Below are 18,451 nucleotides of genomic sequence, written 5' to 3'. Positions count from 1 at the left end.
TGATGTCTTTTTAAAAAGTGTTTGAGCCCTTGGTTCTTTTATTTGTCCTCAATTAAAAGAAAGTTACATTAAACTTTATTCTTAGCTTGATATTTTTTTTTCCTTGAAATATAGGGTTGTCTTTAAGCGAGAGCAAAAAAAATAATCATTTGTATTTTGGGTACCAGGCCACRCTGATTATCCCAATTATTTATTTCAAGGCCCTAGCTGGCAGTGGCACCATCCTACTTGGGGAAATAAGCTGCTGTTGTTAAATTCTGTTTCCTTTTAACAGAGAGGAAYCCTATGAACATGACGTCCTGCCAGATCAGAGCACCAAGTTCCATCATCACAGAGAGCACCGGGACCGCCTGCTGCCACGGATGCTGCGTTGATGCCAAGCACCGAGCCTTCCTTCCCTGGCTTTACTTGTGGGTTTTAATACTCCTACTTGCTGTGAAAAGGGTTTAAAACGAGGTACACCCTCTCCTGAGTTTGTATATGTGTATACACACACACACCACTCTTATATATATTTTTATATATATATATATATATATATATATATATATATATATATATATATTTTTTTTTTTTTAAACTGATAGGGAAGGAGATCCCCTCCTCTCAAGAACATCTACATCCCCTTCATAGTAGCCCCTCTGACCAGGGCTGCAGATGCAGTTCGTGTGCCCAGAAGTAGCGCGGTGGCTTTGGGGACCTCGCCAGCCCCATCGCTGTGTCCGAGGGCCACCTGCTGGACACGTCCCCACCAGGTCCTCAACGTGGGCATGACCACGTTAATAAGACAGCCCTTTTAATGGCCAGGGAGTAGCTTTAAGGCCTGCTTTAAACAAAAGCAAAGCTGCTCACAAGCACGTAACCAAATAGACCTGCCAATATAAGGACATACTAATCAATATTTGAAACAAGCCAAAAAATAATATAAACTAAATAAGCCCTGAATAGGCCATTAATGGTATGAGCAATCTCTGATGAATACTACCCACGAGTGTAAGGTAATGAGCAAGATATTAAGATCTGAGACTCTAAATTGCAAAGTATTAACTAATTTTGTTCTTACCTAGATTCTTACCTAGATTTTGCAAGCATGGAAGGCTGCAGACTGACGGGGACCCGGTGCCACTTGTCACTGATGGTGGAGGACATGGGTCTTTATTGCCTGCATCAAGGGCCACTACATTACACTGGTCTGAACGATTGCAACGAGGGCCAACTGGGTAGGAAAGGAGGGAGTTAACCCCATCAGAAGACTGTCTGAGCTGGTAAGTGCCCTACCACTCAAAATAGAGTGAAATCAAAAGAGGGATTCACATATGAGGCCAGGAACAGGCTCTGGCCTCCCTTGCTAATGATGGTCCCTTTGTATGGGTGGTTGGGGACAGCATGGGAGGCTGGATGCACCTCCARGGCCCCCAGGCAGCCAGCGATGCAGCTAAGCCCCAAAAGCCAAACGGACAACGTCGTATTTTGTTTTCCTCTTTTGAGTATCAACATACAGTTTATTTACACTTGTGTACAACCCTTTTTACTCGACGCCCGCTTCGGAAAGCGCTCACATCACAGTATGTTCAGCAGCTGCCTGTAGAAATCCCGACTGTCCAGAAAACACCCAAACTTGGCGAATTTTACAGCACCTCTGAGAGTTGGAGAGGTAACACAGAGATGGGGAGACGCGCCGCAAGATGACCTTGCCAGCCATAAAAACCCTGGAAATTTGCATGTTCCTGCACATGTGGATCACGGTAGGAAAAGGGATCACAAGGGCAGCCCGCTGCTAGATAAACCCTGACAACATTGCCCTTGCTGGCAAAAATCAGCCTTAAGAAGGACCATCCCTGAGCAGGCATCGAGCAAATAAATCAACAGCCTACATGACGACAGCTTGGTTAATTGGAAATTATTGGAAGAGTTGGAAATTAATTGGGAAACTAAAGAAAAAAGCACACCACCGAAAAGGCAGCTATGCCCTGTGAAAATRCTAAGGTCAGAATTTCCCCAGTTTCTTTCTTGGATGAGTTGTTAGAAAGGTTAAACTCCACCAAACCTGTCTCGACTCTCTCCTTAAGGAAAAATATCAACTTTAGACTGAAATTTGTTATGGAAATTGCCTAAATGTCACCACACTGAAGACGAGCAACATCTCACATCTGGGTCCCCCCACAAGTGTTACTTAATACTGTGTCTCTGCTGCACTCCGAAATGCAGCCCAGCCTCCAAAAAACATTCAAACCTTGCTAAAACAGCAGAAGTTTTGGGAAAGGAAACAGTCACTTTGTCACAAGAGCAGGGAAAGCCTCCCTGCTTCCAAAAAAATCAGGTTTGGGTTGGCAAACTGCAGGAGCTAACGCAGTTTGACAACAGAGAGAATTTCACATATATTAAATATGCCATCAAAAACAGAAAAAAAAAACCCCATCTAATTCTAGGCAATCATTCACAGTCAAAATAACTCTTGGAAAAACACTTAAAAGGAAAGTAAAAGTTAAAACCCAACAGTAGGATTGACACGGGTGATGGACCCCCTGCAGTGTGCACCGATGGACACGAAAACCCACTTGAAACAGCACAGATGGATGTACGAAAATGGAAAACCAGACTACGCTCCGCTTCCCGGGAACATCCTCAGTCCTCRCTGGTGCCTTTTGGTGAGGAATTTTCTCCAAGGAAGCAGAGCCACATTCGAAATGTCTCGATGGGCCGGGGAGCAGGGCTGCCCATGGGGACGTTCCCCTCTGTCCCCATGGACCCGAGGGCCTCCCCGGTGCTCCGGGGATGAGGAAGGGTGGCCGCCGTGGCGAGCTGGAGCTATAGGTGGTTGGGCACCGTGCGCAGGGCTTCTTCTCGGGACCGGTCCACGCCTACGTTCTGCAAGAGAAAGACCAAGAGGTCCTAAGCGGAGGGTGTCGCGGGCGCTCGGCTCAACACGTGACGGTGACGCAGGTAAAACGTGAGCCTCGAGACAAGGTCTCAACGCCTGCTGCCTCAAAGACATCTCAAGGTTGAGATGGTTCCACGAAACCATCTGAAAACCCTGGTCTAACTGTAAGATCAGGTGAAATGAGGCTTAAAATGGGATAAACAGCCCTTTTAATGGAAAGTGCTGTCTCTGGAAGCATCTTTGGAAGCAAAGTGGGTCCCTGCAGCAGCTTAGCAAGACCAAATTCAACCAAACCCCAGGAAACTCCAATTCCTCCTGCATGGAACCAACAGCAGTATGCCCTGGAGAGCTCAGGAAAGACAAAAGGTGGGGATAAAGCCTCTTATTTTAAGAAAGGAGGCTCTGAAATGCTGCAGAGCCCAAAGAAAGCCCTAAGAGATGAAGCTGGCAAGGGCAGGCCTGCCTGAAGCACGAGCACACAGCAGAGGCACAAGCAACACGACATTATACGGCAGTGCTCTCGCCCACGCTTCCCACCCAGCATCTGGCCCTTTTCCTGCTAAGGAAAAGCTCTAGAAAGGACCCTTGTGTCCGTGGAGAGGATTAACAGGCACCCACTCCAAGTGCCAAACTGCCTTTAAGTATCCGCCGTGCTGGGAACATCCTCGGGGAGCACAGCAAGCCCCAGGGAAGCATTTTGGCCCTACATATAGAAGAAACCAGCTCAAGGAAACGGGGCTTCCCTAGGCTTGGTGATGCCCCAGCAAGGCTGCATCTGCTCGGTCTGATTCTGCCACTCGTAATGCCACAAAGGGAGGACGGAGGCCACRGCCTCTGTGTCATCTGAAATAATTTGTTGGAATGAATCTCAGCGTTGGCATCCTGGCCATCCTCCTRCGAGGCCTGCTGCAGGGAGGCAAAGCCTCCCCTTTCCATGGCTTTTGAGGAAAGCTGTGCCACAAAATGCCAGGTATAGCYCTGCTCCTGGCATGGGCTAGCAGGTAAATCAGATCTGGTGGCCACCAGCCACCAACGGATCCACGAGCAACCCACCAAGGGCAGCCCACGTTCCTTGGGCAGCAAGTCCAGCTCAAGCCAGGGGAGCTCATCCCCTCCGAGGCCAGCAAGATGTTTGGCCAACACTAAAGTCTCCTCTGCAGTGAATGAGACACGTTTTACATGAAAAAACACACACACACCTCCCTATACTTTATAAAAACCGTCGTGGAGCAACGTGGGAACTCRCCACCCCCTTCCCTACGGCCTGATCTTAATTAGCACGACCAGCAAACCAGTGCTACAGCTCAGCAGGACGATGACCTTCCTGCAACTGGGACTCATCAAGCGGCTGCTCCAGGCTCCCAAACCGGTCCTGCACCATGGCCAGGCTACAACCATCAAGAACAACAACCTTCYAGCTACAGCCGGTGCGTGGTTAGCGACTTATCCACATAGAGCAGCCAGGGCAATACAGCTTTATTCTKCTTTGGTTATTTCTTCAAGCCATGCACTCTACAAATAGTCAGTTTGGGGTATGAGCTATTGCTTTTTATTATTGTTATCACTCTGGCAAAGTGATGGGAGGGTTTTTTTTCAGTTGGAAGTAGTAGGATGGAAACAGCAGCCCCAGTTGGAGAGCTGAGCAGGACCCCGGATCACTGATGAGCAGGGACTGTTACAAGAGCATCCTCGGGAGGCCGGGAAATGTCTACGTTCTGCGTAATGATAAAAATACAGAGGAGAATATTTATCATGCAGCAGGAAGAGCAACACAGCCACCAGCAGCCTGGCTGCCTTTATTTCAAAGCAGAGATTTCCCCCTCGCAGCAGAGCCAGAGCTGCTGGGTGTCCCTGGACGAGACAGCAGGAAAACTAATTTGCAGCAATCCCTGATCCCGTGCTGATAGTGATACCAAAAAGTCATATTTAGGAGGAAGTCTTGGAGAGGCCCAAGCCTCTTCATCCACTTAATCATCCACTTAAGGACCTAGGCTTCTATTCAAAGCAAGCACTTGAGYTGCAAGAACTTCCAGGGCTTTCCTGAACTATGTCATACATTTAGTTCCCAAGGGAAGATTTTTCCCATGGCTGGCATGACGGGTAATATCAAAGCACAAATCCTATACTTGAGATGATAAACGTAATTTTTRAGTCTCTTTTAAGGCATCTTGCTAGTTCAGAACTGATCGTACTGACTAGATCTTGCCCAAATTGCCTCAGCAGCACAGAGGATGTAGGACAAAAGTGACCACATTCAATGCAGAAAATTGTGCCAAGGCAAAAGCAGAGCACGGCCAAATCCCTCATCAAGGAAGACAAGTTCTGGCTCAAAGRAAGGACCCCAGCAACAGCTGAAGTAATTATTTTCCATAAAAAGAACAGGCTCTTTCAGCAGATAAGAGGAGGAACTGAAACCACATCGATGCTGACAAGCACCCCTGTTAAATCMGCTGTGGACAAATCCTCAAGTTCTATAATGAAGTTTACACGCACTCAAACTAATAATCTTGTGCTTTGCCTTTCTGCAATGTGGAAATATGTCTTTTTGGCAACAGCAGAGGAGGCTGGTGCTGCTCTGAAATATTTCATCTACCAGGGAGTACAAATCACTTGTGTGGGCACCCCGGGCACTTCCCAGTCACCTACATGCATTGCTTAATGGTGTTCTCATCTGCTAAGCTATATCTAATTAAACGCTTTGGTTTCAAGGGAGTRTCTGGAAAAATGAGTTTTATAGCAGTAATTAACATTTTCATAGATTTTCAAAATGAAAGCTTTTGGAATATTGATAGTCCACTGAGAAGCATGGAATCATCCCTCTTTATTAAGGCAACACTGCCTGTGCTTTCCTGGCGTGGGTCTCTTGAGGAGAGCAAGGAGGGTGTTTGGGGGGCTTGATGAGAGTCTCYGCTCTTTTGTGTGTGTTTTTCTTTCTAATTCATTGAAATCAAGCTCTTTTCTCAACAAACAGCTTTAGGTCCAGAGCASTGCAGCCRTCTGCATGATCCCTTACATGCACCYGAAGCACCACAGCCMAGCAGCAGCTTTGGTGATGCTCCCAAAAYGCACCTTTCCACTTGTAAACTGCTATTTCCACCAGCACTCCCCCCTCCAAAAACCATATAGCAAGGTGTAAATCCAGCCTGCTGCTTTGCCAGACAGCCTGAAAAATGCTCCACTCATCTACATTATTTAATGCTTCCTCTAAGCTATCACAGCAGCTGCTTCCAGATACCTGAATTTATCTTCACTGCCCTCACCCAACACTTCCTGGGTCCTGGGGGCTCCCCAAACCCAACAGACCCCAAAAAGACACCACAAGGACAACGGGGAGAGGGACAAGGGAGTGGAAACAGCAGCACCGCTCTCGCATGGAAGATGCCTGGGCTATCAACAATCCGAAATGAGGATTTTCGGTGCACTGAAGCCATGGAAATAAAACTTCTCCACAGATTCCTCTGGCATGGTTTACGTAGAGCTGCCACAAATGCAAAATACCTTCCAGCCAGGTCTGCTATTTTATGTCRTGCCTAATTGCATGCATGCTTACAAACCCACTTATAAATGTATAGAAGCTCATCTATACGTATATGCGCACGTGCACTGCATCCTTTTAGAAGATACCAAACAAAATATTGGCTCAACAAAAATAGATCTGCTTTCTCAGCAAGCTAGTAGTAAATCTGGATATGCACATTATAGTTGGCAGCATTATAAAATCATTTCTAAGCACAAGGCCACAGGAGTCAGCTCAGAGCATCATGTTGCCTCCTCCGCTGGGAAMGCAGCACTTACCTCTGGTTTGTCTCTATGCGTGTTCACAGCTTCCACATTCAGGAATATTGATTCCACTTTACATCCTGCAAAGGGAAAACACATTTTTAGAGTTGCTCTGCTTCAAAACTGAACTCACTGTAAAGATGCAAGCTAATTTTAAATTGGTGATGGTTGATCCTTTCCCTCTTTGTGATTTATACCAGGATTCCTGAAATTCTGAAGAGCTTAACTTGAAAAGGAATCAGCTCCACAAGAATGAATATCATTCCCAACCTWGTAACTCCTYGCATGTTCTCACCTAAGCTTGAATACTGTTCTGAAAAAYGAAACATAAATCTACATTTTTCAAATGATACAGGTAGGAGCTTTAGCATTGATTTTGCACAGCCAAGGTGCATTAGATTTTCARTGTGATACAGAACTGAAATATTGTCTCATTTTTAAAAACTAGAGCAGGACAACAGCACGTTCCTGAAGAGCTGAACACCTCGGCCATACCCCACCTCAAAGAGCTCGTGCCTTACAGAAAAGCCGGGTTCATCTTCCTTCTAGTCCTTCCTAGAGTGACTGCATGTTTCACAGATTGCTGCAGATGGGCAAAGGGGTGAGTTTAACCTTTCCTTTCAAAAGAAACCTAGCATAAATCGATAAGGCAGCTACMTGCTTCTGCAGAGAAAGCTCTTCCCTTTTCTAGGGCAAGCAAACCTTGCAGGAGGACCACTGCTCACAAAAGGCTTCCACCAAAAAACATATTTTAAGGAGGAAAAAGTACTTTTATCATGCTGGAACACCACCCTTGGAATCTCTTGGTCCATAGGAACATCAGAATCCCTGAGAGCAAGAAACAGCAACTCTGATCCCTGGTTGCTGCCACTGCCCATGGGTCCCACCATGGGTTTACTGGTAGGGACTCAACATACCACATCTGACCAGCCATCCTCTGCATCGGACTCGCCCATCCGCCTGAGACAGTTTTATGGAAGTATTAGCCTTTTTCACTGGACTCTAAAGGGCAAGGGGAGTATTTCACACCACAACTTCTCCTTCCTCATTTGGGGTGAAGAGTCGAGCGCCGAAAACCTGAAAGCGCCTTTGCAACCCGTCTCTAAAGTCACCAAGTCATCCTGGTGCCTGCCACATCAAACAGACATTTCCAAGACCGGATTCACCGGTTTTAGCAAAGCTGTTGAACCTAACAGCTCAGTTCTGGTTTACAGGAAGGTTAATTTTATAATATTTTAATTAAAATACTCCAAAACGGGACAATAGTATCTCTTTGTGGAACAGCTAAAGCTGTCTGAGATGCTACTCACCATATGCCACCGGGGTTAGCTTTAAGACAGTATGCAGCGGGCACTTGAGGTAAGGCAGTTGTTCTGAAAAATCAAACATTTATCAAAATTACATCTGAAACACCAGCTTTCAAGAACCTCTCGAGTTTTCGGCAGCATTTCAAGCCAACCTTTTAAAAGCTGCTTTTTAATCGTCGCTCTACCTATTTTYTGTCCTCTGTAATTAACACAGAGGAGAAAAACCACCACTGTGGCATGAGGCATAAGCAGCTCAATAAAAAGCACCTATCCAGTAGCATGAGTGGGCTAAATATGAGAAGTCCATTTGCTCGTTTCCCTCTCTGACCATGAAGCAAATGGCTCGAATTTAGTCCCCGGGCCTTTGCCTGGTTAATTTTCAAGCTATCTCAGCAGGAAAAAAAATCTAAGTGTCTTTCTAGCCTTCCAGRGAGGATTTACCTGCAGGCTTGTCGAGAAAATAGGCCAGCAAGCAGCGCATGACGGCTTGGTGACATATGACAAGCACGTTCTCCTGCCTCTCCAGCTCCATGATGACGGGCTCCAGGCGCTGCACGAGGTCTTCGTAGGACTGGTGGGGAGAAACACACAGCAGAGCAGAGGTGGAAGAGCAAATCTCAATATGATGSTATTCATTTTGTATTGCTTGTCTTTACGTGTTACCCCAAAGCACAGGCCAATGTTGCAGTAATTAATTTTCCCTTAACGTAGGAGCTTCGATGCTTCCAGTTTAAKAGTAGCCAATATGCCTAGAGATATCCAAAGTGCTCCAAGTTACTCAAAAACCTTTTCTTTTGCCTGCATGTACGAAAGGAGATACGGAGATGTTTACCATAAGAGAGCAACATACCTCTCCCTTAGGGTATCTGTATCTGTATTTGTCTTGGTCTCTCAGTGCAAACTCCAGCGGATAGTTTTCCTGTATTTCTTCATATGTCATTTCTTCACACACTCCCTATAAGTAACAAAAATAATTTAAAAGCACCTGTTTCCAAGAGCACAAAGAGCAGATACCACTCATGATAAAATTAAATTTAATTATTCTTTATCAAAAGTATTTCATTGCTGCYCCAAACCAAAAGCTTTGCACAGAATGAAGATCTAGTTGGACCCAGGGGCTGGAATGGAGCATAAGAGCACTGTATAAGTGAGCTACTTWTATATGGGCAAGGGATGTCAGTCCATGAGCAAGGCATCTGTTGCAGAACTGCCGCTTTGCTGACCTTCTTGCCCTTGCTCTTGCAAAACGGAGCACTTCCCCATCCCCAGGAAACCCAGGAGAGGACAGACTTACCGCATCGATCTCGTTCAAAACCTTCCACTGCTCGTAAGGCACTCCCAAGGCTTCGGCCGTCTGAATGGTCCTCTTCATCTGGCTGGTCCAAACCTTGAGGTCTTTGATGTTCTGCTCGTTAATGAAGTGCGCCAAGCTCTTGGCGAACTGCAGGAGAAATGGGGAAGAAGCAACGATGGCACCTGCGTAGACGTGCAYGGACACCCAAGCCACGGTCAGGGGACACAAGAGGCACCCACCTCCTTGCCCCTGACGGACAACCCCGGGTCTCCCCCGATCCTCCCTTTGAGGTTGAGCTCGCTCTCGCCRTGCCGGCAGAGGTAGATGGAGCGGGGCGTCACGTGGATGTTCATGAGGTAGTAGACAATCCGGCTCTGGATGTGATCCATCACTCTGTTCACCAGGTAGCTCCTCCCCACRTCCATAATCTTGATGTAGGAAAGGTCCCTTTTGGGGGCAAGCAAAACATACATGAGAACCACCTCGTTTCCATCAGCCTGTGCTGGGACCCCCTTGCCCTCTCACTCATCATTTAACCAAGATGTTCTCCAGCTTACAGACACGCAGCCCCCATTACCAGGCCCAAAGAATCCCTCATCCCAAGGGTGACCTTGAAACAAGGCATTTCCCTGCCACTCTAACAACTATTCACCAACAGCACTGTAATTTCCCCCAACACAACCTTCTGCCAGCATCACACACATGATCACCTCACTTCTTCCTCCTTCTCCTTTCCTATCCGAGCAATTTTTGAGTAGCATCCAGTTTAAATCATGGAAAAAAAAATTAAACAAATAAGCCTGACAAATAAGCCTAAAGTAAAGCCCAGCTGCTCTCTAGAGAGTGTGACATTGCAGATGTCACACTGTGAAAAAACAAGGGAATGTATAACGAGAACAGACGGAGGTGATAAGAAGCAAGCATCACCAGCTTATCTCCGATGCCGTTCCTGGAGTTAATCATTACCAGCTCACACGGGCCCAACCATTAGGTCCATCAGCAACTAATGCATGAGTTGCTCTGACTGCAGCAGCTTCGTATTCCTTACACTCAATTACATCAAGAGGAACCTCGGGCTCCTCTGTCACCTCGGTGCTGCTGGGAGCCGCGGGAAGGATGTCAGAGCTCCAATCATCCCTACCGTGCTCCCATCCTTACCGTGCTTTGGGAAAAAGGGCAGATAACACATACRTGAGCATTTCTCACAGGATTATTTGCAAATAAAGACATTTGGAAATCACACTTTGCAAGACTGACACGCTCAAAATTCCTCTGAGCCGTGTCAGCGAGTCGAAGTCGTTTCCCAATCACTCGTGTCTGCTCTACGGGCTAATAAAGAAGCAACAGCCGGGCACAGCAGCGCCTCGGGGATCATTTCTAAACGCAGGCTCTGTTCCAGAAGGACCACGCCGCCCTCCAAGCTGGAAAACAGGAAGGAGCCCTGTCCCGGAGTGCTCTCCGTAGCCAATTTTTCCCAAGCACCGAGTTTCCAAGCTGAGCCTCCCTACTGCACTCTCTCCAATTTCCTAGAGATCAGAAAACCCAAACCATCCAAGCTCCACGACGTGAAAACCCCCATTCCCAAAGGGATTCTCAAGCAATGCAGCTGGGAGCACAACATTATTCCCTCACTTACTTGTCAAGGGTCTCGTCGAGGGTCTCGTACGAGTTCTTGTAGCACTCTATGCGCTTCATGAAATCCTCCGTTGCTTCATCGTTGCTACAGTCAACATAGTCTGGACTTCCCAGCTTCACTTGCTATTTGAAATAAAACCAGGGAAGTATATTCGTTTTTCATATGTTTTTTTCTTATTTTTTTAAGAGAATTATAAAGAAATAGTTATAAAAAAACAGAATGCACACACGCTCTGAAAATTCATAATAAATACACAGTACGGCAAAAACACCTGCTCTTCAGAGAACTGAGCCTCTGCATTAGCGTGTGGGAAAATAAATGGAAAGGAAAAAAGCCCTGCTAATGGGAGCTAACGATTTTTCCCATTGGAAGTGCTGCCGATGCAGTTTTCCAACTACTGAAGCCACTCGGAGCTCCTGACTTGAAAACCTGCGGACAGGGAGCGGCGAGAAGCGACTTGCCGGGACTCACCACAATGTTGGCAGCTATGACCTCGGGATCGACGCACACCGACTCCACGAAAAACGTCTTCGATCCAAGCAGGAAGCCACGGGGACAGAAGGAAGGAAGAAGGGAGATGCATGAGAAGGGCTCCGCGGGCCAACACGCGCAGTTAACCCCTTCCAAACCAGGCTGGACCTGCTGTCTTCTGCCATGCACCCTTGTCCTTCACTAGGGGTTGAGGCCTCCCCAGCGTGATGCTCTGCTGCCCTGTTTTTCCCCAGGGATGCTTTGAAGCTGTGAGGTGGGAACGACTTAGAAAAGGAGGAGRAATGAAGGTGGAGGATGCAAATTCAGCCGTGCAAACAGTAACTGGGTAAAGTCAATGGAGCAGTTCACTTAAGAGGACCTTCATGAGCTGCATCCTTATAGGGGTAGGGAAGCCAGAGCAGAGCAACTGGAAGACTACTCATTTTTGCTAATTGCAAAGCGATCCTGGGCACAARGCACATGAAACCTTCAGAGTATACAGAACTTAGAGACTTAAGGCACCTTAGAGACTCTATAAGCTTTAGAGTATACAGAACTAACATGAATTTCCCTGTATCTTCTGACACAGAAGACCCCAACYCCTCTATAAACAGTTATTGCCAACAGCACCCTTGGAAGCACAGGTTCCAGAGGCTCCAAGTGCAGCCAACAACACAACGGAGATCCACCCCAAACTGAAAACAACTTAAATGCAAGAGAAAGGAAGGTGCAAGGACTCCTCTTATCATTTAATCTTTAAAGCACTAAAACTATCTATTGACGCATCGTGTTGACACAAGGATGTGGCCCTGCGAGGGCCTTCCTCTGAGAACAGGGCCAAGGGGCAGAACTGCCACTGCTTTCCCAAGCATCAGCCCTGAAATCCTCTGCTTTCCACTCACCTTATACCCATTTTCCTCCCCAAATTTGTAAATAGTTTCTCGACGCTCTCGAGTTGTGTTTGTGGCATCAAAGACCTGGAAGAAAGAGAGAAAGGGGGGGAATTAAAAAAGCATCGTTAAAATCCACAAATTACAAGGAAAATAGAAATTCCTCTTYCATATTACAAGGAAATACGCAGCCTTTTTGCAAGAGCTTCAGGTCAAGAGTAGTACCCATACCAGTATTAATCCAAGGTCCAGAAGCTTTCCTCAACCCCTTTAGCAGAGCCCCCAGCTCCTATACTTAATAAAACCCATGGAGTTAAGATATCCTGGAATGCTGAAGCTTACGTATTATCCAGTGGGATTTATTTTATGGAGAGAAAGGGCAGGGATTTGTCTTCCAGAAGACACTTACAGCCACGTGGCCGTTTTCTTCGCTGAGGTACTGCCGGACGTCGTGCAGGGCTGCCAGGGCACACTGTCTTGGGAAGGAAGGAGAAGAAACCTCAGGCTCAAGTCGTTTTAGTAATGCATTCAKCTTGGTTAATGCAAATGCTAGCGAGAGGGATGCGTGTTGCTCGTCAGTGCACCGTTAAATCATGAAAAAACACCAACTATATACATATATGTTTATGTTTGCTGAATATATGTATATGGGGCATCTTGTGACTAGCAGCACAACAGTTACTGCTGGAGGTAAGTGGGGGACACACACAAAAAAACCTCATGCATGCTTCCAATTTTTGCTCCATCTGCACCAAAATAAACTCATTTGCAGCTTCCCTGTTCCTCTCCAGCCTACTGCGAGGCCGAAAGGAATCACATTTAGGCATTCACCCGCATTTTAGCTGCTCGCAGGGATGCAATTAATAGCAAAAAGCCCCAAATTTTAAGCACTCTCCACAARCCACTTTCCAACCTCCTCTCAAATGTCCTTGTGTTTTCCTGCTGCAGTGTCCTAAGGAAGCAAAGCTGGAGCAGCACGTGGAGCAAGGCCCGACGGCTCTGCAGGACCACGCTCAGGCAACACTTACCTCCTGATTTTCAAGCCTTCCTCGTTGTCAGGTAGGAAGAACTCGAACGATTTATATTTTTTCACCAGGTCTCGGCGATACTGCCCAACGTTGAACTCTGGCAAGGAGAAACCTGCGTTAACGGGGACCTGCCGAGGAAGGTAAAATCCTACAGGAGCTCCCCAAACCACCTCCAAGGATTAAATCCTGGTGCCCTCGGCCAACATGGAATGCACTGGCCTGGTTTTTTTAAGACCTTTTTTAAGGTGAAGACCTTAAAAAGGCGACTTTTTTTAAGACAAAGTATTTAAGATGAAGACAACTTAGCAATAAATCATGGAAACAGCACGAGGACACAGGGGATGTTGGCAGCTCCAGGGGAGCTGCTGGACCATATGGCAAAGGCTCTGCCTGCCTGTTTGCTTGAGCAAAACAGAAATTGCTTTTCCTGCTTTGCTGGGGTGGCTGCAAACCTATTTCAGTAGTGCAGAAAAAGGGCTGCTATTAATATGGGGTTTTTTTTCCCCTTCTGTGCAGTGGGATAATGTAGTGGCAGCACCTCCCAAGGCTTTAAATCTCATTTCAATCCCCAAATAGGACTTAGCCCGTTTGCTAAACCACGCTTCAAATTCATGTTGTGGGAACATGTTTAAGAACTGCTGCTCAAATATTTCCCTTCCTTATGAATCGGGATATAGTGTTTCAAGAGATTGCTCTCTCCAGCCAAGAAAATGCTCAAGCTGGGAAGAAAAAAAGCTCAACAGAATGAGCATTGAACGTGAGCATTAATCTTAACGTGACCTGTTAAGAGCGGTCAAGGAAATCTCTTCTGGAGCCGGGCAAAGGTTTGTGCCAGCCAATCTGTCACGACAGCGGGCAGGGATCAGGGCAAGGCAGCCCACAGCCCCAAACGGAAGCCTCCAAAGTGCAATTAATATTTAACTGCTGTGCAGATCTATAGGTTGAGCTTTACGGTGGAGCCGAGCAGAGGGAAGCGCGCGGTTCTGCGTCGCGACCTRCCAGGGCTCGTTTGCAGGAACGAAATGAGGGACATAATAACCACCACGCAGCAAAGACTGTGAGAAACATACGGCCAAAGGGCTCAAGCATAACTTTTCCTAGCAAAAAATAACATATATTGATTGGTGCTGGGATTGGGGAGGAARATAAGGAAGGGAATGGTGTTTTAACTCCCCCAAAGAAGTTGGTTTGTTGAAATTTCAGACTGTTGATGCAATCATTTGGGGTCAGCTGCATGACCTCGATATAGGATAACCCAGTTGAGACTGTGCAGGATTCACAAGCGTGGGCCGCACCACCTCAGGAAGTGTGGCAGCTTAAATATACACATATATAGGTGAGAAATTCCATATTATTTTATATATATGTATATATATAATATCTATATAAATACAAGAAATTCAGAGAGGCAGGGATAACATATCACAAAAAAATAAGTTACTGGAAGAAGGGAAGCGAAGGGAGAAGCGCTATCCAGGGGCACAACCTGATCCCAYGGGATCAGCACCTACCTCTGGGAAGCAGCTTCATCAAACCAGCTGGAAAAGGTCCCCGCTAGCAAAGGGACAAAACTATTCCAACAGCTTCACAAAACTTTGCCTCTAAAGAGCACATCCGAGCACAGTTCTGGTCAGGCATCTCATTGACCTCGTTTCCTCCAAACAGAAGCCGCTTGTATTTTTAACCATTTCCACCTCTAAATGACAGGGAATTTGCAAAGGGACCAAACCAAATCTGAAGCTGCTGCTTTTAAATATTGGAAATAACATCCAGCCTGGGCCTTACCTCCATGTCCTTCAACTCTCCAATGTGCTTAACGTGCAGTAAATTACARGATGGCATTTATCTTTTCTCTGCTTTACGTAACCTAATAATTTTAACCATCTGTCTCAGGGAATAGGAGCATTTAGCATATTAAGCGCACGCTAATTTGAAGACATTAAGAGCCTGCGGGTAGCAGATGTTGGAAATAATGGATACTTATCCCATATCACTCATTCATTCAATCCCAAGCAAGTGGAAGCATTAAGGCAACGTGTCATCTATTCCTTCGGTCAACAGAGCATCGTGCATTGGCTTCRCTTTTGGAAAATTGCATCGTTGCAAGAATCTCTTTGCAACGGGGAKGCATCTGCTCCAGCATGACTTGTATGCGGGAATATCCTGGGTTTTTTGTGCCTGGATTTCTGCTACTTGGGAGTTGAAGCAGGAGCAGCCTCAACACCGTGACACCTCTGTGTGATGTGTCACCCAACATACACATGAGCACCTACCTGCCTGGAAACCTGCTGAGCTATTTTGACCACAAGATCGAGCTAAAGTATCCTCTGTTGCTCATCAGAAGGGTGCTCCCGTGTGAAAACGGTCCAAACTTATTAAAAGTGAGAGTTAATTATTAGAAGCAATAACAACCATCCTGCAAGGTGTCCTACTCAAACAATATCAAGGTCCACCTATTGTACCTCCCCTAAGCACAACCTGCTGAACATGTTTCTTGGAATTAGGGGGGAATTTTAAGCTCCAAGAGCTCAAGGTCAGTTTAAATAGAGCCCCCCCTGCCTGAAGACACCAGAAATCCTGGGAATTGGGTCTGGGAGCAGCCCTCGACACACCTTTCGTAGGCACCCCGATCCAGTTCAGGTAGCGCGTCAGCTTCTTGGAGATGTAGGTCTTGCCTCTCGCCGGCAGCCCCACCATGACGATGAGCGTCGGGCAGTTGGTCATGCATACTGGAAAAGGAGAAAAAAACAACAAAAAAMCCCCAAAATGGGGATATTTGGCAAGGGCAGCGGGAAGCGGCGGCGCACGGGGGCGATGCTCTTGCAAGGAGGGCTCGGTGCTCCGGGATCTTTATGCTGTGTTGGGGTTAGCAAGGGCGAGTGAGCGCGGTGCAAGGCTGGGCTTGTGAGCAGACCAAAGAACCCCGCCGTGTTTGCACCCGTGCTTAACGCATCCAAAAGCAACACCTAGGATGATGATAAAAAAAGGATGCCGATGCCATAGGGCTCTAGGTACCTCGGTTGAGGGCTTGTGTTGGAAGGGAACTGCAAGGCGCMCGGGATTTCCAGAGCATTTTTTAAGCCATGAGAATTGAGACCGGTTTTAAGGGGCAGTTTCTGAGACAAGATTTCCACCTTTCATTGCTTTTGAGGGGCAGAGCTACCAAGTCTGGCTTGCAAAAAAAACCAGCATTTGCACAAATACTCCAGGCAATCGGATGCGATCGGCTGATACGCAGGGAAATGCAATCAAATCAGGGGCAAAGCTTTTAATTGCAAGTGCCACTTATCAAGTTAGAGAGTTCGTATCTGTAACCCGAAAGCCTTGCAGACAAATCCTTTCCAGTGACAACGTTTTTAAGGGCACCGGGCTGCGGATACCTTGCTTGGCTCTATCACAGCCGTGAGGAGCTGCCTAGAAAGAAAGGAGACATTAAGAGGTCCAAAGAGAGCAGCAGCCCACCACACTTCTGAGGGGATTAATTATCTCTATGATAATTAAAGGGGCATAGGAACAACCTGGCTGGAGCAAAGTTAGTGGAGAAGGAGCACAGAGCAAAGGAGACCCCTCCGAGCGAACGCGGGATGAAGCCAAAGGTTTGGAAACCAAACCAGGGCACCGAGCAAGCTGCATCAGCCGCAAGCAGACACAACCACCCTGCCGAGTACAAGCGGCCCCACGTCACACATCCAATTTCCCTGTTTTATTTGTATTTTCCCACTGATCAGCTCCGGCAAATCACCATCCCTCTTCCCATCATTGCCACGGGGCTGCTCCTCATCCTTGTGCTCTTCCTCCCCTCTCCCGGACCCAAGGAGGTCCCTCTCAATTTAATCTTGCCCATATGCAGATATGCCCCGTGCATATCATAAATACCTGGGGATACATGATGTGTCCCCATTCATATATATATATATATGTRTRTATATATATATATWTTTTAAAAAATGTGTATTTCAAGTGAAAATCCACGTAAAAGCTTAAAGGTTTAGGAGAAAATCACATGTTTGGACCTGGCTTTCAGGCAGAAAGGTTTCTCAAGGGTCTCAGCAATCAAAAAATTAGAGAATCCTACACAGAAAAGGGATCTCTAAAATGAAATGAAATGAAATGAAATGAAATGAAATGAAATGAAAAAATAAAATAAAATAATAAAAAAATAAAAATAAAAATAAAATAAAATAAAATAATAAAAAAATAAAAATAAAATAAAATAAAATAAAAATAAAATAAAATAAAATAAAAATAAAATAAAATAAAATAAAATAAAATAAAATAAAATAAAATAAAATGAAATAAAATAAAATAAAATAAAATAAAATAAAATAAAATAAAATAAAATAAAATAGCTCGGCTTGATTATGGGGATTCTGCCCATTCCAGCTCTTGGTGCCTCCTGCTCCTCCCGGCCCGGAGCGATGCCGGCACCGCGGGATGTTGTGGGGTGACATCGGGGGGTCTCCCTGGTGGCAGCAGGGACACGGGCCCCGTTTGCGGGCGCCACAAAGGCCCTTTTGTCCCCGGGTGGGCGGCACTCGGCCTTGGCCCGGCTCCGTGCGGGCAGAAATGCCGATAATAGCAGCAATAATAATATAATAAATAATGAAGCCGGCTCGGGCGACGGCAGCGCGCGGGCAGGAAAGACATCCACGGGCCGCCACAGATGACCCGATAAAGCGCCGGAAAAGGGGGGGAAAGGGGGGGAAAAAAGGGGGGAAATGTCGCATTTTGAGGGAAGGCGACGGAGCCCGGGCTGCAGGGACATGGGGGGCGGTAACGCTGCTTCCGCGCCCCGCTGCACAGCCAGAGCGCAGGGGGACGCAGAGGGGAAGGGGGAAACGAAGAGGAGTAGGAAGGAGGAGGAGAAGGAGGAGGAGGAGGAGGAGGAGGAGGGGGAGGAAGGGCCCGGCCGCGCGCCCCTCACCGCCGCGCTGCGCGCTGTGCCCCGCGGGCAGCCCGTTGTCGTAGGGCTCCCACGTCTTGTGCAGCGGGTTCTGCGCGAGCTCCCGCGCCGGCGCCGCCGCCATCCCCGCCGCGCCCCGGCTCCCACTGCGGCGGCCCCGACCCGCGGGGGCGGCCCCGACCCGCGGGGGCGGCCCCGGAGCCGGCACCGCCCGCAGGGCCGGCCCCGAACCGGGACCGGCCCCCGCATCGCCCGGCGCGT

The 18,451-nt window shown here is 47.2% G+C and overlaps 1 protein-coding gene across 3 annotated transcripts; it reads right to left on the bottom strand.

Moving 5' to 3' along the window:
- Positions 1-2,740: 2,740 nt before the first annotated feature.
- Positions 2,741-18,314, bottom strand: LOC112953076 (6-phosphofructo-2-kinase/fructose-2,6-bisphosphatase 4). Of its 3 annotated transcripts, none has more exons than XM_026046071.1 (14): positions 18,212-18,314; positions 15,900-16,016; positions 13,288-13,384; positions 12,669-12,735; positions 12,272-12,346; positions 11,370-11,426; positions 10,899-11,020; positions 9,502-9,709; positions 9,263-9,409; positions 8,819-8,923; positions 8,410-8,539; positions 7,972-8,034; positions 6,677-6,741; positions 2,741-2,868 (listed from the first exon to the last, which is right to left on the bottom strand). In XM_026046071.1, exons 1-14 carry the CDS (start codon positions 18,312-18,314, stop codon positions 2,809-2,811), a joined length of 1,416 nt encoding a protein of 471 aa, XP_025901856.1. In that variant the 3' UTR covers positions 2,741-2,808. The 3 variants fall into 3 exon arrangements, with proteins under 3 accessions (XP_025901856.1, XP_025901855.1, XP_025901857.1); XM_026046070.1 differs by lacking the exon at positions 2,741-2,868 and adding an exon at positions 4,462-4,596; XM_026046072.1 differs by lacking the exons at positions 2,741-2,868; positions 18,212-18,314 and adding exons at positions 4,464-4,596; positions 16,668-16,686.
- Positions 18,315-18,451: the final 137 nt, after the last annotated feature.

This window comes from Nothoprocta perdicaria, unplaced genomic scaffold (genome assembly GCF_003342845.1).
Source record: "Nothoprocta perdicaria isolate Ctin4 unplaced genomic scaffold, notPer1 scaffold_42, whole genome shotgun sequence".
Taxonomy (NCBI): Eukaryota; Metazoa; Chordata; class Aves; order Tinamiformes; family Tinamidae; genus Nothoprocta; species Nothoprocta perdicaria.
Note: the sequence above shows the minus strand (reverse complement) of the source record. Positions and strands in the feature narration are given on the sequence as shown.